The 25345-nt window shown below is 44.2% G+C and overlaps 1 protein-coding gene across 2 annotated transcripts in view; it reads right to left on the bottom strand.

The window, feature by feature from the left end:
- Positions 1 to 25345, bottom strand: part of atp2a3 (ATPase sarcoplasmic/endoplasmic reticulum Ca2+ transporting 3) — a 189942-nt gene that overhangs the window by 15226 nt on the left and 149371 nt on the right. The window contains exons 14-20 of one of the 2 annotated variants that reach the window (XM_048557266.2): positions 22186 to 22521; positions 19570 to 19790; positions 17106 to 17308; positions 15018 to 15103; positions 11075 to 11208; positions 6968 to 7085; positions 5306 to 5423 (exon numbers count right to left, since the gene is read on the bottom strand). In XM_048557266.2, coding sequence (XP_048413223.1) covers positions 5306 to 5423; positions 6968 to 7085; positions 11075 to 11208; positions 15018 to 15103; positions 17106 to 17308; positions 19570 to 19790; positions 22186 to 22521 — 1216 coding nt within the window. Of the gene's footprint in view, positions 1 to 250; positions 5424 to 6967; positions 7086 to 11074; positions 11209 to 15017; positions 15104 to 17105; positions 17309 to 19569; positions 19791 to 22185; positions 22522 to 25345 lie in introns of those variants that run through there. The other variant, XM_048557265.2, reaches the window with a different exon arrangement.

Genomic DNA, 25345 nt, shown 5'->3' on the forward strand with positions numbered 1-25345 from the left:
GCAAGCTCCTGAACTAGCAAAGAGAGTCAACAACGATTCAGTTTAATGAAATGCATGGTTTCTACCCGTTCCTGTCTTTGGGGAATGTTAGTCGGAAATCAAAGTCTCCATTGTAGCCATGTCCTATCTTTAACATCCAAGAATTGGGAGGCAGGGGGTTTGGGGGCAACTGTAGAGAGATATTGTAGCTTTGAATCTCAGTGATTGAAGCTGAAATTAATATTAAACAGAATTTTAAACCAAGCTTGAGTACATTTCGGGGGAAATACTTTTATTTTTAGGTAAGCACACATGCAAGTGATAACAAAGGTTACAGCAGAGGTTTCAATAAATATCTTTTTTTTAGAAAAAAACTTTTTTGTTTAATTTAAGTTTTGTTAGAAAAATAGCACTGCTATGAGAAGACATCATCGGCGACACTTTGTAACATTTCTCACACACACACACACACACACACACACACACACATCGGCAGCGTAGCCCAGAACCCACATGTGATACTGAGGAGATTTGGGAGGGGGAGGAAACAAGGGTGTGGGATGGGGGCAACAGTAAAGGGGTAAGAGGGGGCAGAGGCTGACAGAGAAAAGGTCAGAGGAAGGGGAGCAGAAATAGGAAAGATTAAAAGGCGGGGGAGAAGTAGTGGCAGCGATAGATGAGGTGACAACCTCTACTTTTAGCAGAGGGCAAATCTATTTGGACTTAAAAACAAAACAGAAGATACTGTACTTGTGTCAAGTGATGTGCTTCCAGGCATAATCTCATCTTAAATCTAATTAGACATTCACAGAGGAGAGATTGTACAGGTTCACCACATAAAAACAGTGGCACAGAATGCTTTACATTCTCTAGAAGTTATTCAGAGCATTCCTCCCAGGTTAGTACAATAGAAGGGTCTAGGCCGCAAATGTTTCCAGAAACAGGTGAGTGCCTCTATTGCTGATATATTTGGGTGTGTGGCTGAGCAGACTGTCAGGCAGGAAGGTTGTTCCTTCTTCCCCACATAGCACTGAGCTAAATTCATCCCCATCCCCGTGCCTCTCCCTTCCCAATAGTCAAGGGCAATAGAGAATGTGCAATAAATACTGACTTAGTCATCAATGCCCACATCCAGTGAATGAATAAATGAGAAAGAAAAGAAAACAGTGGTTTGCCCAAAGGCCCAGCCCTCAGCAGTCACATTGGAGGAGCATTACGGCAGAAGTCAAGGACCAGCTCAGAATGGGGATCGCTGGGATTCTTCTGAAATCAGAGCAAAGGTCACAAGCTGGCTTCTCCTGACAGGGGCTAATCTGTCACTGAAAAGTGACATAATCAAGGAGCACAGGCAATTGGAACATAAAGTCATCATTACTTCACAGATGGGGCAGCTTTAAAGCCTCAAATTCTGCAAACAGTAGCGAGTCTGCACAACAGATCAGGCAGAGTTTGCTGCGACATCCAGTAAAAAGATTAATCAAAACCTGGACTGAGACCTGGCTGTGCTCACTGGGTATCCAGTTGGGGCTGGGCTGCCTTATTGCTGCCTGGAGGGCAATATAAACATTACATATACTAACTACAGCCATATTCCATAGTGAGGCAGCTTCCTCCCATGGTGGGCCTAGCACATTTGCTTGTTTTACTCTGTTTCTAGTTTCAACATAATGCTACTGTGTCCTACTTTGCTGGGAAGTTAAAGAGAAACTGCAAGTCAAGTAATTGTGATCTCCAGAAACGAACATCTTCATGTGTAAATACTCCTAGGGTTCCCAAGGGGTATTGTCTCCTGGTGTTTTTCTTTAAACTTGCTTTAAAATTGTCCCTCTATCCTGTTTGGATGTCCTGGGCTTTCACCTTGTCCTAGCATGCAAGAACATTTGGACAAACCTGAGGCACACAATGCACACTGTACCGCACTAGCACACTTACCCATAACACAATGGAGAGCAAAGCCTTTGCTGATAGCTCACACTCGTACATAATCGAGCTTCCAAGGCAGAAATCCCCAATGATGGGCTAAACCCCTAATGCTGAACAGGAACAGGCTCCACTTAACCTTGCCCTTCACACTCTCGCCCTTGCTAAGAATTTGATACAAAGTTCTGTCCAAAGTATACTACTCATGACCTGCCATTAGGGTTTAAATATGCAGAATTGTGTTCTCAAAACACAGTCAGGGAGGCAATTAATAACAAACATGGGTCCCCTTCAACCATTACTTCCTGGATTGTGCAGCCAGAATTCGAGTGTAGGTTTCTGGAAACATCTGTGGGGTTGGGTCTGGAACACCAGAGGAAAGAGCAAAGTGCAGCAAGTACCTGTATTAAAAACACCTTCCATCTATAACAATGTATTGCAGGTCGGGCGATGTCGGAGGAAACAGAAACACAACCTCTTGTCGCAAGACCAGGAAGGATGCTCACACATTTAACTAAATTTTTAAAAAACATCTCTCACTATTCACAAAGCTTCAAAATCTTCAATCCATCAACTGGAATTTTTGTTTATTCCACTTTCCATTTTCACAATTTTTAAGCAAGATTCTTAATTAAACAACAGCTGCCCTATTAGTTAGCACAGTTTCACAATTCACTACTCATTCACTTCAAGGTTAGACAGTTATTTGTTAATCAGTCATCACTCAGAAAATTAAAATGAGTACATCTCCAAAAACTGTCCACAATTTCCACATAAAAAGTGACTGTGGTTTCACTCTAAACACACTCCTCTTCTCCCTTATTGTGAAAATAGGGAGGGGTCGATTGCCAACCAGACATCGTCTGACAGACTTCCATCATTCATTCGTCACAAGGTACTTTAGCATTCCCTTCATTGTTTCACTGACTCCCACATCAGTCACACCTAATACTGCAGCTTCAAGTCTCCACGGGCTGGGTTATGAGCACTGGGCAGATATCATCGCAGATGCTTTTATGGCTTAGGCCAGCACTGAGGTTTCTCAAGACAATCTCTCCCCGCCCGCCTCAACCACTGAGCTCTTTCAGGACAGTGACTATGACTCTGCTCAGCGTGGGACTGTGAAAAACGTTATTTGAACAGGCACCGATTGTTTTCTGGCTATTTGATGATCTGAATGAGCACATTGTGGTGTCTGTTAACAGGGGTTTTTTTTAAAGTTACTGGAAAGCTGTTTTCCAGATCTTTGACCACTGAGAGGTACAACTAATGAGCTTGACAGGCCATAAACAACAACTTTGTCTCTTTCCACATAAAGGTGGCAAAATTCTCTCATCCATCCCATGAAGACTGCTATCAGATGGTCATGCTACTGGAGGGTTGCGAGCTGCCTTTCCATAGATCAAACACTTGGGCTGGCAGGGGGCGGGGGGGGGTGATGGAGAAACATGAGTATGGGCTGTCACTAAATTCACATACCAGAAGCTTCCGCTGGAAGTGCCTGCCCCTGACGGTACTGACAAGGCTGCAATTAAACAGGAAGCTGCTGTAAAACAGGCAGAGGGCTAATATTGGAGATGAGAATTCAGAACTAAACAAACTGTAATAGGGTTCACCAGGTGCGTGCAGAGGGTTTCACCCCTTACATCAGCTGCTCTCAAATTTACTGACTGAAAGCTTGCCTTGGAATCAGCGTCAGGGTTGAATATGTGGGACTTTGGGTCAACGTGCAGGACAGCTCCTTTCAGGCTTTCGTTTTCCCTCTTTCATTTGGTGTTGCCTTCTCTGGGCTCCACCAGCCCCGAGGCTTAGAATCCTGCCTGTGACCCATAGCAAAAGGCTGGATCTCACCTGGAAATTTACAGGCATAAAGAAAATACACCAGCAAGCAGAGTAGCTGTAAATATCAAAATGCCAGGGTTGAATGCTGATCCTTTAACAGCATTCCTTGATTGTTGACAGCATTCCTAGCAAGGCAGGCCTACTCCGTACCTCACAGCAGGCCAGCTCCCGGCAATCCATTCACGGGAGTACTGCTGCCAGGCAAAATCATACAGGTGCTTCCTGGCAGCTGGCAGAAAGCCAGGCTGGAAGGGCTGGGACTAAACTCGGGGGTGGGTGATGTGATGGAACAAACAGGACTGCCCACCCACCCATATAAATATTGCCGAGGATGCCGCAGAATTTGTGAGCTGTGTCCGGGAGATCAATTTGGTTTTGTGAGGCATGTACAGCGCAATCAGATAAAGGACAGATCGCTGCTATCACTTTTTGTGGTGCTTTCACCCCATTGGGAAGCAAAGTGAGTGCCATTCCTACATAATATCTCAGGAGTGGCGGCTGTACCTCCAGCCAGGGCCAAGCAGGTCCTCACACTGGGGCTTCATGCAATATGCACACAGCGGTTGTCCCATCAGTGGTTCAAACATAAACAGAACTTACTCATCTCAAAAAAGTTAGGGCCAAATGATTAAGCTATTCACCAGTGACCTTTTACTGATTAATGTTCTTAGACCGGGACTGTTTAACACATTGTTCTTCAAAGAGTTGCTCACCCACAAAGTAGATGGGTATCATGATTATGAATTTAGTTGCATTTTTATTGCTGGTTCTATTGATTGTTCTTTTGAAATTTTCTTTTTTTCCCCTCCCAACTAAAAACAAAAGATTGTTAATGATTTTGAACCCAAAATAAAATCCATCCCTTAATTTGCACTGGCTGGCTCATTGCAATGAAGTTTGCCACGATGCCAGTGATGAATTAATCAGCTCGGCACTGTTCCGTCAGGAACCAAGCTCCATGTCGGATTCAGGAGTTGTTGGCTTGCTGGGTTAGATTAACACAACAGCTAGTGACACGTCAACCAATTTACCATCTTACTCCAAACCTCTTAGGCCTTCTGGCATTCTGTTTCAGTTCCCGAAGCATTACCAGAGTCATTTCTCTCCAATTGGCTAACTTTTGGACTTGTTGAGTCAGGTTTGGGACAGAAGAGGATTGCATTTACTAATTGCAATGAACTATTCAGTATCTCTATGAATGAATGGACACAATAGGTGAAGTAGCATTCAAATAAGCCCTGCAGCTAATCCGGGGTTTGGAAATCGCCATGAATGCCCTCTCCTCCTGGCCGCACAGTCCCACAGACATAAGCGCATTCAATAGGACCCAAGGCATCCTCTTAGGACAGACACAGAATATAACCAAGTCCCACGAGAGAAAAAAGCAAGCTGGCATCAAACAACCAGTTCCGTCTGGTCAGCACTGCAGCAGTCCTTGGAGGTTAGAGCAGACAGTAAAGCCAGCAAATGAGAGGGGCGGAGACTAGGACGAAGAGCCAAGAAATGTCCCCAAAGCATGCTGGAAGCCCACTATTGGTCTGACAAACTACAACAGGGTCTTTACCCTCAATGTAGTTGCGGGATATGTATTTGAGTGATTCGTCCAGCAGGATGACGGGCAGTGAAATCTTCAGGACCATGACCCACTGAGGCCAGTTCAGAGCAGTCACCTGGAAAATCAGCTGTTGGGTGAGAAAGAGGACAATGTTACAAAGTCATCATGGAAGCGCAACCAGCAGACATTCGTTAACAACTTCTGGCTTTAAGCTTTGGCCATTTATCTACTGCTCTGTGAAGTGGACAATAAGTCTGATAGCTAAAGGCAAGTAGGAATAAGCAATAAATGCCAGCCCTGTTAGTGATGCTCACATCCCACAAATTAACAAACAGAACAGCCTAATGTAACACGTTGAGATTGTAACTAATCAGAAATGTAATTAAAATTGTTGATAAGCACAGTCAATGGTCATGTGATCTCAGTACACATTTGCACCTTACAGGTGATTGTAAACCCGGTTAGTAATATGCTGAAATGGAAGTGTGCGCAGGTGCGTGTGTATAGTTTGGAATGTTTTGCTTGCTTGGTTACTGAATGGTGACGTTTGTTCAGCAAACATCCATGTGTAAAAGTACATTTACCTGTGTTGTCTGCAAGGTGTTTTCTACAGACAATAGGACAGAATTCTAAAAGTGTCACTGTAGTAACACTTGTGGTGTTCAATTATTTTGAATAGACAAGATTGACCCAGAATACATTAAAGATCTAATGGCTGCATAGACTTCCTGTCAGCTGTTTCCATTATAAATTCCCATATCCAATTCCTAATGGGAACTGAGTATATACATGCATCACATTGGCATTACACCCTTTCGCTAGTGAAGATGGTACAGCCCCTTCACTGGCAGAAGAGTATATTACATCATGACAAGTTTACACATGCAGTTTCCATCATAACCACAGACATAGGAATTTACACAGTTGTTTTTATTCATGCATGGGATGTGGGCATCACTGGCGAGGCAGCATTTGTTGCCCATGCCTTATTGCCTGGAGAGAGTGAACCACATTGCTGTAGGTCTGGAGTCATGTGTAGGCCAGACCAGGTAAGGATGGCAGTTTCCTTCCCTAAAAGACATTAGTGAACCGGATGGGTTTTTCCCAACAATTGACAATGGATCCATGGTCATCATTAGAGTTCGGTTCCCGATTTTTATTGAATTGAAAATCCACCATCTGTCACAGCAGGATTCAAACCCAGATCCCCAGAACATTACCCAGGCCTCTGGATTAGCAGATAATACCATAGGCCATCACCTCCCCAAAGATTGAATACACAGCTTCAAAATGGTTCTGAATCAGGTCTGCACAACCAAAAGAAAAAATGCCTGACTTCTAACGACGGCCTACTCAAAATCTAATGGGTTTAATTGTTTTCTGCATGCAGATCACTGGGAGGTGTGTACATCTCTTATTGGAGAATCACCATCCTGAGAAAGAGAGACACAATCCTACTCGCAGAGAAGCAGTTTTAACCCGACATGGGCCTTTCAGTTAAAATATAAAGACTGGCACCAAGAGACAGGCACAGAGAAAGATATCATGGCACTGGGTCATAGGCCACAGTCAACGGGAACATTCTGGCCAGCTCTTTTCCATCTGTTAAGTTATTTCATCCAATCGCATATCCATATCCTTAACCATATCTGTACCCATATCCATACTCACAGGCAATGGCTCCACATACAGAATCAGGAAGTGCAGTGACATGGAGATGCAGATGGTCCCCAGCAGCCAGATATTCACCCATGGAGGCATTCGCAACAGTGACTGGTTTTCAGACAGGCTACAGAAAGAAAGAGCAAATCAAATGATAAAGAAGCTTCAAAGAGAACAAAATGCACGGGTTTAACCATCAAACTGGTTATGGTCAAGTCAATGGAGTACAGTAAATTCAGTAAGACCCTGTGCTGTCTTGATATTTAACGCTAAATGCTGGCCTGTTATGTTTGTCAGACAACCAATATGCTTGTCTGCTCTCATACCTCTTGTTTATGTTAAAGGTTCTATTGTGAATACAAGCTGTTATGACAGAAACAATGGTGAACTTTGTGTGGCTGTTCAATATCTAATCCACCAACCTGGCACACCTTTGCTATTGCCCATGCCTAACTGAAAGAACTGTACCTTACGGTGTTAAGCAAAATATTTTCAATTATAGGAATTAAACAAAACAACTTACCACGGAGGTTTTGTCAAAACAAATTCATCGTATCTCCAAAAAAAGCTCAACAGCACACTTCAATTTTTTTGTTATTTCCTCCTAGTGTGCCTGTATCGTTTCCAGGATCCTCAAGGCTTCTTCCCCTCGACCAGGACCAACGAAGGTGTGCCACATCTCTCAGGAATTTACTTTGATTCTTTCCAGTGTTTCAGCCATTCAGAGTCCTTTCACTAGCATTTGGCCAGTTGACTCCCAACTCTCCTTAGGGAGCCCATGTGTGCACACTCCAGCTAAAGCACGGACTCTCTCTGCCTTCTTGATTAGTGGTCTACAGCCCCTGGCAGCTTTCTCTGTCTGCCTGCTTGCAAGCTATTTCAGTTCCAGGAATAAACTGTCAGTATTCTGTGAAACCACTCACGTACAGACCCATAGCAAAGAGTAGTTTGGTGCAACTATCCCCACGGCATTATCACATGTCTGGGAGAGAGATTTAAATCAACCATGTTGAATTTCAAAATCTGTCCATGGATCTGAAAAGTATATGGACACTTTATAAAATTTCTCTAATCAGTTCTTTTATGATTTTTCTGTGGTATGGACAACTATAGGAATTACCTCAAGCCCTTGAGAATGACTGCATCTCGTCTCCAGCAAAGAACTCAAAAATGAGCTATCAATTATTTTCCTACTCTTAACTCTAACCTTAAAGACAGGCTATCCTTTAAATTCCAAATGCTTTAGGTTTGTTTACTGAACTCTCAAATACTTTTTAGTCCCCATTTATCTGATGTATAACGCTTCAATCTCCTACACATGAATCATTAAAATAGATGCTGTCACAATAATTGTGTTCCAATTCTGTTTTTAATAAGACAGCTTGTGGGCCTAAGGGCCCATTTCATGATGCATTTTATTACTCTTTTATGATATAACTGATCAATTGAATGCAGACAAATACTAAGAATTCTTGGCTTGGATCTGCTGGTTGACCAACAACATTGAAGTCCAAGATGCTTGGTGAATTCAGGGCCACTTGCAGACTATAGATCAACGCGAAGAACACCAATTTGCACTCATACAAGCCATTTAACACACTAAAATCTCACAAGGTACATCATAGGGGCACAACCTAACAAAATGCGACACCAAGCCACATAAGGAGATAACGGGTCAGGGGTTTTAAAAAAAAACCTGCTGAAAGAGGGAGGTTTTGGGGAGCATCATAAGGGAGAAAAATGACCTTGGGAGATATAGGGAGGGAATTCCAGAGCTTGGCATCTGTACCAACAGTTGAGTGATTATACTTGGATTTGGATAAAAATCCATGTTTAAAGGTGCACAGATTAGATTAGATTAGATTTCCTACAGGGTGGAAACAGGCACTTTGGCCCAACAAGTCCACACCGTCCCTTGAAGCATCCCACCCAGGCCCATCCCCCTATAACCCACACATCGCTGAACACTACGGGCAATTTAGCATGGTCAATCCACCTAGCCTGCACATCTTTGGACTCTGGGAGGAAACCGGAGCACCCGGAGGAAACCCACGCAGACACGGGGAGAATGTGCAAACTCCACACAGACAGTCGCCCGAGGCGGGAATCGAACCTGGGTCCCTGACACTGTGAGGCTGCAGTGCTAATCACTGAGCCACTGTGCCGCCCGTAGTATTGGAAGAGATATTGGAAAGGGTTTAGGGGCTGGAGGAGATGACGGAGATAGGGAGGAGTGAGACCTGGGGAGCTTTTAAACCAGGATGACGCTTCTAGAAGTGAGGTCTTGTTGGGCCAGGTGTTCAGGTAGGTCAGTGAGTGCTGGGGTGATGGGTGAAAAGAATTCAGTGCACGTTTGAACATGGCTAGATTTCAATGGGAAAAGGTGAGTGAAACACATTGTTACCAGTAGGCATGGTTATCCCAATGACTGAATGAGGGTTTCAGCAGCAGATCAGCTAAGGTAGAGATGGAATTGAGTTACTTCCTCAAAGTGGAGTCAGATGGTCTAAGTGATGGTATGGATTGTGATCAGAAACTCAGCTTGGGCAGCACAAATCATGACGCTGATATTGCAGATGGTCTGGTTCAACAGTTTCTACGTTGGGAACTATGGTGTTAGGTTTGTGTTTGTGCATGTGCACATGCGTGTCATGTAGAGATGTAGGCCATAGATGTCATCCTAAATTTGGAGGAATTTTTTTATCTGGTGAGCAGGCAGTTAGAGATGGGGAGGGTCCAAATAGGTGGCAGTGAAATAGATTTCAATGCTGTTAGGTGCATGTGCGTCCAGGTGTAGGAAAGTATCTCTTTCAGATATGGCCTTGTATTAGATTTGAGTGAATTTGAATGAAGGTGATGATCATTAAAAAGTACGGGACCAGGAGAAATAGATTATTACCACAAACCAGCAGATCAATTACCCCTGACCACAAGAAATAAACCTATTACTATCACAAAATAAAAGCCAAAAGAACTGCAAATGCTGTACATCAGGAACAAAAACAGAAGTTGCTGGACAAGCTCAGCAGGGCTGGCAGCATCTCTAAAGAGAAAATCAGAGTTAAAGTTTCTGGTCCAGTGACCCTTGGTCTCTGAAACGTTAACTCTGATATTTTCTTCACAGATTCTGCCAGGCCTGCTGAGCTTTTCCAGCCATTTCTGTTTTTGCTCCTATTACTATCACAGTCTGTATGCCAGAGAGGTGAAGGAGGTATCACTGAATGCGGGAGGGGATTACAGTGTGGGAGCATGGGTTAATGATTAGGGGAACGGGTGATGGGCACGTGTCAGATGGAGTGGAAGAGGGGTGCCAGATAGAATTGGGAGGAAGAGGGTTGACAGAGCACAGGGTGGTAGGGGTAACACAGAATGTAGGGAGCATCTCACTGTCAAACACTGAGCCTCATTAGTGCAATAGATATACAAACTGTCCTCATTAATTTTTTAAAAATTCATTGACGGGATGAAGGCGTCGCTGTCTAGGCCAGCATTTATTGCCCATCTCAGAGGGCAGTTAAGAGTCAACCACATTGCAATGGGTCTGGATCACATACAGTGCAGGTAAGGATGGCAGTTTCCATTCCTAAAAGACATTAGTGAACCAGATGATTATTTTTTCCAACAATCGACAATGGATTCACTGTCATCACTGGACTTTTCATTTCAGTTTTTATTTTGGCTTCTACTGTTGTCTGATGCAAAATAAGTTGTCAAAGTCTGTTGCAAAAGTAAGTGAATAATACATTCTGCATCTTTTAAATAGGGATCCTGTAAAATGACTCACTAGTAATTCAATTCAAAAACCTCAGAGCAAGATATAAATTACAGAATCAGAATTGGACTCAGAGATACAACAAGAAAGTAGTCTGACTACAGGCATCCTGTTGCAAACCAGATCTGTTCTCCTTTCTGGATTTCCACCTCCACCACTAACAGAGGTAACAGAATGTTGTAAAGTGAGGAGGGGCAAAGACAGTGAGAGTTCCTGCTGTAACTGGAGTTTGTCGTGCAGGCTGGCAGCTGCTGGTACAGGCTCTGACACTGTTAAATAAAGGAGCTGGTGCAGAGAGTGACACTGCCTTACAGCCTTCGGGGTGCCTTGGAGGTCACACTCACCTGTTTAGTGCGTTGCACATTTCAATGGTCACCAGGACAGACAATGCCATTGTGGTAGGGTAGCGAGACTCAAAGATTTTACACTCGATGTCTTGGTAAAGTGGGTGGTCTGGTGTACATTGCATGAAGTGCCGCTGGGAGAGTACAGAGAGAGAGAGACAGAGATTAACAACATTATGGATTAAGATCACATCTCTCCATCAGTTCTCAGTATCTGTGCGGATTGAGGCTCACCCTGTTTGCATGCTTGGTTTAGTAGGTAGGTACTCTTACCTTAGTACAGGGAGATTACAGTCAAGTCTCAAACCAGGGATTTTAGTACAATAACTATCCCAGCTGCTGCTTGGTCAAAGGCACTGCCTTCAGATTAAGTCAAGGACCCATCTGCTTCCTCAGGTGGATGCAAAGGATCCCATTGTGGATGGAGGAGGCAGGTAAAGGGAGCAAGAACACAGGGCAGGAAATCACAGACACAATAAAGGGAAAGGCTTACTTTATATCGTGCTTTATATTGTCACTGTTATACCCAGCCTCTTGCACTCAGCTCCCTGGAGTGGCACTTTAGCCTACAACTTTCTGGCTCAGAGGCAAGTATGCTACCAAACAAGCCACTCCTTTTGGCTGGGTGCTCTCTTTAACCCTCAATGCTTCTGTAGTATCTGCAGCTCCCTTTCTGTTATGTCTCCTCGCAGTAAGCCTTCCCTACTCTTATACTGCAATCCCCTTGAAATAAGGGGTCAACATTTCCATGGCAAAACAAATTGCTGGAAAAGCTCAGCAGAACTGGCAGCATCTAGGAAGGGAAAAACAGAATTAATGCTTCAAGTTTGGTGACCCTCCTTCAAAACTGGACCCCAAACGGTCAATTTTGCTTTCTCTCCACAGACACTGTCAGACCTGCTGAGATTCTCCAACAAATTCCGATTCTGTTTCAAAGAAAGTTTACTTGGTTAATTTGTTGTATGGAAAGGTTGGACAAGGGTCCACTGAACTTTGTTGAGACATAAGATACTGAGGTGGACAGGGTGGATGTGAAAGAATGCTTCCTTATCGGGAGAATGTTAAACTATGGGTCACTGTATAAAACTAAGGGGTCACTCATTTAAAATAGATGCAAGTCAAAGGCTCCCCCACCGCCCGTGTCAGAGGATCATGAGTCTTTGGACGTCTCTTCCTGAAAAGAAGGTAAAACAGTTCTTGAATGTGTTTCAGGCAGAAGTGGATGGATTTTTGATAAGCAAATGGATGAAAGGTTATTAGGGGGAGGAAAGACGGTGGTGTTGAGGTTACAAATGGCAGAGCAGGCTTCAGCAGAAATGTGCCTTAACTCTGTTCCTTGTCTGCGTTCATAAATACCAGCAACAAAGGCACTATTATTAGAAGTGCCAAAGGAATTGTCACTATTAACTTGAGAGGGATAGACGAAAAGATGAGGAAGTACTGATTCAGTTATACAGAACTTTGCCAAGATTCCAGCTCAAGCATCATATTCAATTTTGCACAGGGGGGATATACTGGCCTTGGAGGCAAGGAATGCAGATTCACCATGATGTTAGTCGGTTAAGTTGTGCGGGCAGGATTCATAAATGTGGCTTGTTTTCTCTTAACTATGGCAGCTTAAGGGTTAATCTAAATTAAAGCTTTAAAGGTGTTGACAGGTTAGACAGAGACATAATATTTCCTCTGATGGGGAGTCTACTACAAAGGGACTTAACCTTGAAACTAGAGCGATGCGGTTCACAGACGAACACAGGAACTAATTGTCCTGCAAAGACCAGTGGAAATTTTTACCCTTCCCCAAAAACAGTGGACGTCAGGGATCAGTTCAAAGTTTTGAAATGGAAACAGATAGATTTCTCTCCAATAAAGGCATCATGAGATATAGATGAAAAGGTGAATGAAGGAAGTTGAAATGAAGATCAGCCAAATAGAATCATACAGCTATACAGCATGGAAACAAGCCATTCGGTCTAACTCATCCATGCTAACCGGGTATCCCAATCTGACCACATCTCATTTGCCAGCATTTCGCCCTTATCTCTCTAAACCCTTCCTATTCATGTACCCATCCAGATGCTTTTTAAATGTTGTAATTGTACCAGCCCCCACCACTTCCACTGGCAGCTCATTCCATGCACGCACCACCTTCTGCGTGAAAAAGTTGCCCGTCAGGTCCCTTTTAAACCTTGCCCCTCTCACTTTAAACCTGTGCTCTCTAGTTTTGAACTCCCCTACTCTGGAGAAAAGACCTTAGCTAGTCACCCTCTCCATGCACTTCATGATTTTATAAACTTCTATAAGGTCTCCAATGCTCCAGGGAAAAGAGCCCTAGCCATTCAGCCTCTCCCTATAGCTCAAACCCTCCAATCCCAGCAACATTCTCGTAAATCTTTTCTGAGCCCTTTCAAGTTTAACAACATCTTTCCTATAGCAAGGAGACCAGAATTGAAGCAGTATTCTAAAAGTGGCCTAACCAATGTCCTGTTCAGTTGCAACTTGACCTCTGAACTCCTGTACTCAATACCCTAAACAATAAAGGCAAGCATACCGAATGCTATCTTCATTACCCTATCTACATGTCCACCTTCAAGGAACAATGCAGCGGCACCCTTTGGTCTCTGTTTGGCAACACTTCCTAGGGGACTACCATTAACTGTATAAGTCCTGCCCTGGTTTGCCCCACCAAAATGCAGCACCTCACATTTATTCCAACTAAACTCCATCTGCCAGTCCTCAGCCCATTGGCCCAACTGATCAAGGTCCCGTTGTACTCTGAGGTAACTTCTTTGCTGCCCACTACACCTCCAATTTTGGTATCATCTGAAAACTTACTAACCATATCCCCTATACTCACATCCAAATCGCTTATATAAATGACAAAAAGCAGTGAATCTACCACTGATCCTGCGGCACACCGCTGGTTACAGGCCTCCAGTCTGAGAAGGAACCCTTTACCACCACCCTCCTATCTTCAAGTCAATTTTCTATCAAAATGCCTAGCTCCCCCGGATCCCATGTGATCTAACTTTGCTAACTAGTCTACCATGTGAAACTTTGTCAAACGCCTTGCTGAATTTGATATAACCAACATCTACTGCTGTGCTTTCATCAATCTTCTCTGTCACCTCTTCAAAAAACTAAATTAAGTTAGTGAGACACTATTTCTCATGCACAAAGACATGCTGGCTATCCCTAATTGGTCCTTGCCTTTCCAAATGCATCTAGATCCAGTCCCTCAGAATCCCCTCCAACAACTTACCCACAACTGACTCTAATTGAACAGAGATCAACTGAAGGTCAAGGACCAAACAGTTCAGTCTTTGACCCTGAAATGTTAATAATTGGAGCTTGTCAGATTTAGATTTTAAGGAAGGGTATTAAGGGATAAAGGACAATGGTGGATGACAGGAGTTGAGATATAGATCAGTCCTTGCAAATTTACAGAGCATTTTCATGGCATTCACTGAGTTTCCCTAGGAATGTGGTTACATGTGATATAGAGAATATGAAATGCTGAATTTTATGGTTCTCAGATCAGCTTGATAATTAGCTCAGACTCCCACTGGAAAAATAAATATTTGGGTTTTCATAGCACACTGTCACAACATGGAGTCCACTGCACAATGAAGTACTTCCTAAAAAAACACAGCAACTGCGCTTTTCCACAAATAAACAGAGCCCAGACCAGGATTAGTATCAAATGAAACTTCTAACAGTTTGCTCTCTTCCTGTTCAGAGTAAGTTGCTGGATCAACACTGAGAATATGATGAAGATCAATCAGACTTTCCAACAGATACCAATAGCAACCTAATGAATAACACTTCAACCTCGATAGAACAGCTACTGTCTTAAGGGTATCCCTTCAAATGGTTTATTACTGGATTGTAACACGCTGCCACTCTCTCCCTCCATTTACAAAGAGTTTTACTGAAGCTCTGTTACCAGTTGATTGAAGGTGACCTGTGGACCATCTTCATCGTACATGAACCACCAGGTGGCTGCTCCAACTGTTGCCAAGCCGACATAAACTGAAAGAGACCAGCAAGAGACAGTAGGGGAGGTTAAGCATCGGCCTGATCAAGTGAATGCCCGCGGGGTGTACTGTTTCTTCTTTTCCTGTCAAACAGGACTGTCTGACCCCAAAGTCTCTGAGCCAAAAGCAGTTGGACAGCTGGCTTCTTCTGCTGAAATTTCAAATTAGCGTCATAGAACACCAGTCAGCATTTTGTGCCTGCACTGGCTTTTTGACAAATCTATCCAATTAGGCCCACTCCCTGGCTCCATCCTACCTTCCTGACCTTAATGAACAACAACAATTGTTTCCTAACAACTACAACCAAATTTTCTTCCACTATCCTGTCTGGCAGTTTATTCCAGATCATCATTAATTTTAAACTTTATCCTGGTTCCCTTGACAATTATTTTGAAATTTCTGCTTCCTAACCGCACCCCCTCGCCGTCAGTAGAAACAGATTCATCTTGTTTACATTATCAAACACCCGCACATTTGAGCCCCTTTTGTTAAATCTCCCTCATATTTTCAACTCTAAGCAGAAAACCGCGGCCTTACTTTCTGTATACAATTGAGGTCTCTTACACCTGTTACTGTTTCAGTAACTTGCCTGGAGTATCTTTTCCAAGGCTTTGACAAGCCTTCTGACATGATTTAGTCACAATATTCAAGCTTAAGACCAACTCGGATTTGGAGAGATTTGAAACACCTTCCTTTCTTTCGTTCTCTGACATTTTTTAAAAGATAAAGTCCTGGATTCTAATGCCTTTTATGAGCAGTTTTGCCGACTTCCGAAGGTACATGCACCTTCACTTCTGGGTATCACCGTTTCTAAAGGGAAGCCATGTCCGACCTGAAACGTTAACTCTGTTTCTCTCTTCACAGCTGCTGCCAGACCTGCTGAGTTTCTCCAGCACTCTCAAGTATTATTTCTGCAAGCCTTTCTAGATGGCACCTTTTATTTTTATAACAGCTTTTCCTCATTCAAACCAAAATACATCACTCTTCACAGATGCTGCCAGACCTGCTGAGCTTTTCCAGCAGCTTCTGTTTTTGTTCCTGATTTACAGCATCCGCAGTCATTTCGGTTTTTACATCATTCGTGGGCTTGGATGTTTGCAAAGAGTTGCTCTTAGCCTTGTCGGCGCACAAAGCCTCAGCCTGAACAGAACACGGGATCTGTTAGCACCAGCAACTTGACACATGCAAATTGACACATGCAAATTGTTGACAAAGCAGGAAATGTTTGAAGATTATCTCCAGATCCTCAGCGAGTCTGCAGCCCAATAAAGGCTCAGCCAGATACAAATGCGTTTGGGTGGGGTAGGGGATGAGTTGTTACATACAGTGAGATCCCTCTCATGCGAGAGGCACAGTGCTTTCCCCCCTACTTCAATCAGCCAGTTTCCAACCCTCTTCCCAAACCTAGAAAGTTTGGAATCCATTCCCGAAATCAGCCCTGACACAGAGGCTCGTCCCTCTGCCTGGAGGAGTGAAGCCTGCAGTAGATCTATCTCATAAATGGTTGTTCAAGATCAGCCCGAGTAGATAATCTCCGACTGTTCTCTCCTCCCACTGCTGAACTTTCATTTCCCCCCACAAGGATCAATGGGCAGGCAACAACTCCCGAAACAAAGTTAAAAGTAAAAACTGAAAGAACTGCTGATGCTGGGAATTAGAAACAAAAACAGAAACTGCTGGGAAAGCTCAGCGGGTCGGGCAGCATCTGAGGAGAGAAATCAGAGTTAACGTTTCAGGTTGAGTGACCCTTCCTGAAAACTTAACATCCTTTTTCAAGAAAAAAGGAAGAATTGTTGAGATCAACAGGTTTGATGACTGAACATCTTCCTGTTATGAGGACTTGGTATTGAGTCCTGGTAACTGGAAACTTTGGAACAGAACCTTGTCAAGAGATATCGCAGGCGACGACAGTCAAGACTGAAAAAGCCTCAAGCTCTGAAATGAATTTGATCTGAAAGAAAAGAACAGTGGGTGCTGTTTCGGTGGAACATCCTCACCTCCAATGGCAATGTAGCGGAAGAATAGCCACCCACTAATGAGGGACTCTTTGGGATTACGAGGTGGTTTGTTCATGATCTCCAGGTCGGGAGGATTGAAGCCCAGTGCTGTGGCAGGCAGGCCATCCGTTACCAAATTAACCCAGAGCAACTGGACAGGAATCAAGGCCTCGGGCAAGCCCAGGATAGCAGTGAGGAAAATGCTAAATGCAAAAGAAACAGAAACAGTTAGAAGTTAAACTCAAGAGAACACATTGATTTAAATCAAAAGGTGTTTACTGTAAGTGTACAAACTGTTTCACAGAAACAGCCTGTCCTCAGAACAAACATACAGTCACCACAGGCTGTACAAACAGCATCCCGGGCTGTGGTTCTCTCAAACTGTCCGATTCCAACGCTTCCACTGAACTCTGCATTTCCGTAGCGGCCTGACCAGGCATGCCAACACATGGGTGTTAAGGGCAGATTCTGGACAGTGCATCTTGGATGAACTCCCATCTATTAAACTTGCATGCAAGTTGGTGACAGCTGACCCTGGGTAAATGCCAATCACAAGCACATACCTACGAACATCAAGCTTCGTTGCCCGACTATTCACATTGACGTAGGCTCTTTGCAGAGCCTCATTATTGGGATAGAAATCAATCTGAGTCTGCAGAACACACAGTGGATGAGTGAGACAGGGTTCCGGGGTGGGGGATAATCGAGGTAACATTTCCCCATGTAACCAATAATTAATGGGATGAATTTTTTGGAGGGCCTGTTTACCGGATTAGAAAGTGTACGCTTATGGGGTAAGAGCTTTGGGTTTCAGAGCAGCAAGACATTTTGCCCTTTAAACCTGCTTCGCCACGCAACAAGATCATAACTGAACTGGTTGTGGTTTCAACTCCACTTTCCTGTCTGCTTTGACCATTGTCTCTCGTGTTTTCCAAGCATCTATCCAACTCCACATTGAATGTGTTAAATGATTCGGCCTCTCTGTTTCCCAGAAAAAAAGAATTCCTCCTTCTAACATGCCTCCAACGGGAAAAAAATTCTCATCTCCTTCAAACCTCTTAAACTGCATCCGCCTCCCCCATCCAGGTCTCCCCTACCAGAGGGAATATTCACCCTATCCAGTCTCCTTAGGATTTGACATATTTCAATTAGATTGCCCCTCATTCTTCCAAACACTGACAGATGCAGACCCAGTCAACACTTCTTCCATAGATAAACCCTTCAACTCGAGAGTGAAAGGTGTGAACCTGTTTCGAACTGCTCCTAAAGCAATTACATAATTTTGGATTCCATTTAAAAAGTATGTACAGTTTTCCAGGTGCGGTCTTACCAAAGTCCTGTACTTTCACCGTAAAACACTCTGTTGCTTCTCACATTCCGTCTGATTTGTAATATACAACAACATTCCACTTCCCTCCCTAAACGCTTGCTATACCTGCAGAACAACTCAATGCGACCGACGTACTAAGATCAGAAATCTCTTTCCATTTCAGGAGTTTCCTACTTTTATCCTTTTGCTGCCAAAACGGACAAGTCCACACTTGCCCACAGTAAACTCTATCTGCCAAATGTTTGCCCACTCACCTGACCTACTGCTGATAGCAACATGGGGAATAGGAACAGACCATCCAGTCCTCCCAGCTTACCCAGCCATTTAACAGCATCATGACCGATCTTGCAACTCAATGCCATTTCCCCTGCAGCGTCCCCATTCCTTTGGTACCATTGATATCTAGAGATTTATCGATCTCTGATTTGAATATACTCAGTAAACCTGTGCATCCTCTGTGGTACACCCCACCCCATGATCTCTCCACTGTGAACAAATTCAGCTTTACCCAAGTCATTTACATGAATTGTAAAAGATTGAGGCCCCTACAATGACTGCAGTGCATTCCACTAGTTACAGCATGCCAACCTGAAATGATGCACTTATCCCCACTCTCTCCTTCCTAGTAGCTAACCAATTTGTTACCCCTGCTGGTATGTTAGCTCCGAAGCCATACATTCTTATCTTATACAGATATATTAGTTCAGTTTCCAGACACTGAATGAACAGCATATTTAAACATCAATCTCCCATTCGGAACTCAGTTGGGAAAACAAAAAGTCTTTCACTCCATCATTGACCTATTCAAGGGGCCCAATGACGAGACATTCACTTCGGTCTGAAGAATGTGTCTAGAGAATTTATTACTGGAGTCAGGGCCTTCATAGGTTGGCTGCACACCATCTCGCTGCTAAATTGCTCCAGTCTGCTACCCCTTTCTCTAGCTTGAAATTGGCAGGAGCCTTACGAACGTTTCACCTTTACATTTCTGGAATTCCAGATGAGGGGCTCAGCCAGTACTACCTACAGGAAGGACGACCATAAGCACGCCAGGGTGACATGGTGCATCAGTAGCAGCTAAGAGTCTCAGAGAGGTGCCCATTGAGAGCAGACTTGATGCAGAAAGCTTCTTACCAGACAACTTCACCCACATTGGAGGAGATGAGGTAGCGGATAAACTGCTTCATGTTGTTGTAGATGGCTCGGCCTTCTTCGACCGCGGAGACTATGGTGGCAAAATTGTCATCAGACAACACCATTTCCGCGGCTGTCTTAGCCACGGCAGTGCCCGAGCCCATTGCGATCCCAATTTCTGCCTTCTTTAGAGCAGGAGCATCATTAACACCATCGCCAGTCTATCAAGAGAAAAGCCGTTAGAACAGAAACGCCATTTCCCTCTCGCTGTCTTTATGTGACTGCCAGGAGACTACTTGTTATCATCAAATATTCTTGGAAAAGTGAACAAAAAGCACTTAAACCTCAACACTTCCACAAATTAAAAGTCAGCTCAGTTATCAAGCAGCTCTCTTGCCTGTAATTTGTTACATCCAACTGGAGGATTCAAATAGGTAATCCAGGCTGATACTGGGGTAAGTCAGGTACTGGGCCAAACCAAGCCTGCCTGTTCAGGTGAATACAAAAGATCTCAACGTGATGTTGAGAAAAGCTGGCAGGTTGTATCCTTATCCTGGTCAACTTGCACCTTCACATGATGATCAAAACAGATTATCCGTTCATTCGTCTTGCTGCTGTTTATGGGATAATTGCAGGCTGCTGTGTTTCCCCTATCAACAGTGGCTACGCTCCATTAACTGAGAGACAGCTCACACTGTGTCTAGCATCTAACAACTTTCTTGCATTCACCCTGTCTAGTCCTGTTAGAATGTTATAGGCTTCTATGTGAAGCACTCCCCGACCGCATTCCTCTAAATGCCGCCTAGAGTGATAACTACACAAGTCTCTCTTCACGTATCAAAACCGTCATCTGAGGAATCAGTTTGGTAAGCCTTTACTGCACTCCCTCCATAGATAAAACATCCTTCCTCAGGTAAGGAGATAAAACCTCACACGGTACTCCAGGTGTGGTCTCACCAAGGCCTTGTACAATTGCAGCAAGACATCTCTGCTCCTGCACAGACTATAGTGATTTGCCTTCTTTGCTGCCTGCTGTGTCTGCATTCTTACTTTCAGTGACTGGTGTCCGAGAGCACCCAAGTCTCAATGCGCCTCACCCTTCCCCAATCTACCACCGCTCCAATAACGTGCCTTCCTGCTTTTGCTGCCAAAGTTTAAAACTTGAAGGTTATCCACATTGTACTGCATCTGCCATGCATTTACCCACTCACTGAATTTGTCCCAATCACACTGAAGCATTTCCACATCCTCCTCACCACTCACCCTACCACCCCCAGCTGTGTGTTGCCTGCAGACTTGGAGATATTACAGTTAGTTTCCTCATCTAATTCATGAATACATTCAAGTAGCACGTATGCCACAGAAACACCAGGAAATGGCCATCTCCTATAATAAATCATTTAACCGCTGCGCCTTAATATTCAACGTCATTACCACCACTGAATCCCTCATTATCAACAGCCTGGATTTAACCATTGTCTAGAAGTGGACCCTCCACATAAACCCAGTGGCTGCAAGAACAGATCAGAGGCTAGAAATACTGCAGCGAGTAATTCACCTCCTGTCTCCCCAAAGACTGCCCAGTCAGGAGCGTGATGGAATACTCCCCACTCGCCTGGATGAGTGCAGCCCCAACAACACTCAAAAAGGCTGACACCATCCAGGAGAAAGCAGTCTGTTTCACTGTTTGTGGATGTGATGCCATTCAATCCTTCCATCACTGGCACTCAACAGCAGCAGTGTATATCATCTGCAAGATGCACTGCAGAAACTCACCAAGGCTTCTTAGCCAGCACCTTCCAAACCTACAACCTCAACATCCAGAAGGACAAGGGTAGCATATACACAGACACACCACCACCTGCAAGTTCCTCTCCAAGACACTTGGAAATATATCACCGTTCCTTCACGGTCGCTGATTCAAAATCCTGGAATTCGCTCCCTAAGGGCAATGTGGGTCAACCCACAGCACATGGACTGCAGTGGTTCAAGAGGGCAGCTCACTACCACCTTCGAGGGCAACTAGGGATGGGCAACAAATGCTGGCCCAGCCAATGATGCCCAGGTTCCTCAAGTGAATAAATATATTATGAACATCTGGGGTCCTGGCACCAATTCGTGCAGGACCCCACTAGTTACTGGCTGCCACTCAGTAAAAGACCCACTAATTCCAAATCTTTGCTTCTTGTTTGCTAACCGGTTCTGTAACCAAAGTACACTCCCTGCAGCCTCACCTGTTTTCATTTAAAATGCTAACTCTCACATGGAGCTTTATTGAAAGCCTTTTTAAAGTCCAAATAAACCACATCCACTGGCTGTCCCTTAACTCTACTAGTTACAGCCTCAAAAAACAGATTCCAGCAAATTTGTCAAATGTGACTTCCCTTTTGTATAGCCATGCTAACTCATTTTTGTTCAGCAAGTTGAAGATTTACACTTGCAGCTGATAACGTCCTTGCGTGCTCAACATTTAGTCACGAGGCAATTTAATCAGACTTTGAGGCACATATAGTAGCATTCGGAGAATTGGCCAACAGTTTTACCGAAGGAGGTTGGTTGTCAATGTGAGGAGGGGAGCCAGTTGTTGGGGAAGTGATCACAAAAGCTCAGACTCACCATAGCTGTGATCTCGTCAAAGGACTGAAGGTACTCGATGATCTTGGACTTGTGTGCAGGCTCGACACGAGCAAAGCAACGTGTGGAGCGGCAGGCTTCCCGCTGCTCCTCTGGTGTCAGGTCATCAAACTCCCGGCCAGTGTACGCTTTCTCAGTCACATCTTCATTCTCACCGAAAATTCCAATCCGCCGGCAAATGGCGACGGCAGTGCCTTTGTTGTCACCGGTGATCATGATGACACGGATACCAGCTTTCTCACACATCTTTATGGAATCAACAACTTCCTTTCTCGGTGGGTCCAACATCCCTACACAGCCAACAAATGTAAGGTCAGTCTAAAGGGAGAGAGGAAAGAAATTAGTGTCTCAACAGGTGGGGAGATCAGAAAGCAGCGTAACACACCACAACAAAAAACAGGTATTAATCCAAACTTTTCAATTGCTGACGTATTTCTCACCAGGATGATAAATAACAAAATATCTATGTTATTGGAAACTGTAATACAAAATCTAACTGGCTCTCCAGTGGAATATTGAGGTGCCAGAGGTTTCCTTTACATAAGCTGTTAAACTGAAGTCTGATGAGTTCTGAGGAAGGGTCACCGGACCGAAATGTTAACTCCGATTTCTCTTCCCAGATACTGCCAAACCTGCTGAGCTTTTCCAGCAACTTCTGTTTTTGAAACTGAAGTCCCTTCTGCTGTCTTATAAGGTGAAGTGAAACAGAAACATTTTCCCTCATGTCCTGGTCAATGTTTATCTGCACATCAGCATCTGCCCATATGGAGCCTTGCTGAATACAAACTGCCTGCCAGTAAGAGGGACAGGACTTCAGAAGTAATTATCCAGCTGTTGAGACCTTTGAGATACTCTGATGTTGTGTGAAATGCAACTTATTTCATTCATTACTGATGCTGTCTATAAGTGATTTGATTTTGAAAACCCTGCACAGAATGAAAAAGAAGTATATAATCCAAATGATGAGGGACCGTGAAGCTCTGAGAACCTGAGTGTACTCTTGCATACAATTTAACGGTTTAGTACGCAACTGCAACAAGTAATCAGGAAAGCTCGTAGAATATTATTTCTGAAGAAGGGTCTCGACCCGAAACATCAGCTTTTCTGCTCCTCAAATGCTGCTTGGCCTGCTGTGTTCCTCCAGCTCCACGCCTTGTTATCTTAGAATATTATTGTTTATTGCAAGGGAGACTTCAATATAAAAGGAAGAGCATGATACTTAATTTACATATGATGTTGATAAGACCAGATCTGGGAATCTAGCGTGTACAGTATTATTTGTTTCCATATTTAAGGGTGTAAGTGAGTTGGAAGGAGTCCAGAGAAGGTTTGGTAGCCTAATACCTATAATGGATGGAGAGGTTGAGGACAGGTTGTACAGGTTAGGCTTGTACCCCACTGGAGTTTCAAAGAGTAAGAGGTGACTTATCACAGAATGCTGACAGTGCCGGAGCAGGACACTTGGCTCACTGAGTTTGTACCAACCCTCTGAACAGCATCCCACCCAGACCCCTCTCCTATCCCACTAACCCTGTAATTCCCACGGCTAATCGGCCTAGTCTAGACATCCAGGACAATTTAGCATGGCCAATCCACCTAAACTACACAACTTTGGACTGTGGGAGGAAACCAGTGCACCCGGATGAAACCCACACTGACATGGGGAGAATGTGCAAAACTCCACACAGGCAGTGGCCCAAAGGTGGAATCGAACCCAGTTCCCTGGCGCTGTGAGGGGGCTTGATAGGTGACTGTGCAGAGAATGTTTCCTCTTGGTGGGAGCATCTTGAAATAAGGGTCATTGTTAAAAATAATAGGTCATCCATTTAAAACCGAGATGAGGAGGAACTTAACTCACAACAGATCATATCTGGGACTAAAAAAGGTGGCAGAAACAGAGTCTGAATCATTTTAAAGCAGAGTTATGTAGATCAAGATGTGAAAGTTTATTTTAGTAAGCGGGACTGTGGAGATCAGTCACGATCTTATTAAGTAGCAGATCAGTGTCAGGAGGCAAGGCAGCCTACTTCAAATTCGTATGCTTTTATGTTTTTCTACATCCCCGCTGCCCCACCTCAGACCTCATCGGCACATCGCGCAGATAAATCAGAAATACCCACCTTCAGCCTGGCCACTTGTTGACTGGAACCACCACTGGCTCCTTAGACAAGCCAGCGCACCCATTAGGCAAACTAGGCATTTTATTTTAATGTAGGATGGCACGATTTGGAAGCAAAACCGAAACCTGGCATTTTAAACCGTCCACTATTGGCCAGCAGAGATCAAGGAGAAGGAAATGAGATCCTCGGGAGGTATTGCCGTGCAATGCGCCACGGTCAAATCAAATTCAAACCTCCCTTGACCGAACCAAAAATAAACCCAAGATATCAGGATGATTCTGATTGGCAGGATTATGGCCGGCTACAATGGGTTGGCAGGGTTTGAATTTCATTGAGGAATCAGTGAGCCTTAGCGTGATGGGCATGAGCTGGAGTTCAACAGGAGCAGACGATCATTTATTTGAAATGTTTACTGCAAATATTCTCACGTTATTTCTATGAATGACTGTACCTGAATGTTAACCGGAGAACATTAGCTCACAGCCCTGGGTGTTCACACAGTACAGGCAGTTTGTATTCCTAATCTGCAAGTGCTGAATCTGATACCAGCCTGTCGGTAAGCCCGTCTCCAGGACCTGCTTCATCCTGGAGTTAGCTTGTGTTGTTTTGCCAGCTTCCCATGTTTCTTTTGCTAGCAACGACTTTGCAGGGAGGCACACAGGACAGCATGAGGCTGAACAATCACTGAGGGAGGGGCAGGGGGGGGGGCGCAAATACCCTTGTGATGGTTCTGCCCCATTAATGTGTGTCACTCTGCAGGACGTCTGCTCAGCTGGTGCAATGGAGAATGAGAAAATAACATCCTGCAGTATCATCAGAATATCACTGGCCCAAGAACACTCCCCATGTTAAAAACCAGGACACCTCCTCCAGCCATCCAGACCAGAAAATACTATCAAGTTGTTCCATCATTTTCCCAGCCATACCAAAGGTGAACATGCATTGATGCCTTGCATGTCAGGACCCCACAAGGGGCTTTACAGCCAATTATATCCTCTGAATGTGTGGACACTGTTGTAATG

This window comes from Stegostoma tigrinum, chromosome 27 (genome assembly GCF_030684315.1).
Source record: "Stegostoma tigrinum isolate sSteTig4 chromosome 27, sSteTig4.hap1, whole genome shotgun sequence".
NCBI lineage: Eukaryota > Metazoa > Chordata > Chondrichthyes > Orectolobiformes > Stegostomatidae > Stegostoma > Stegostoma tigrinum.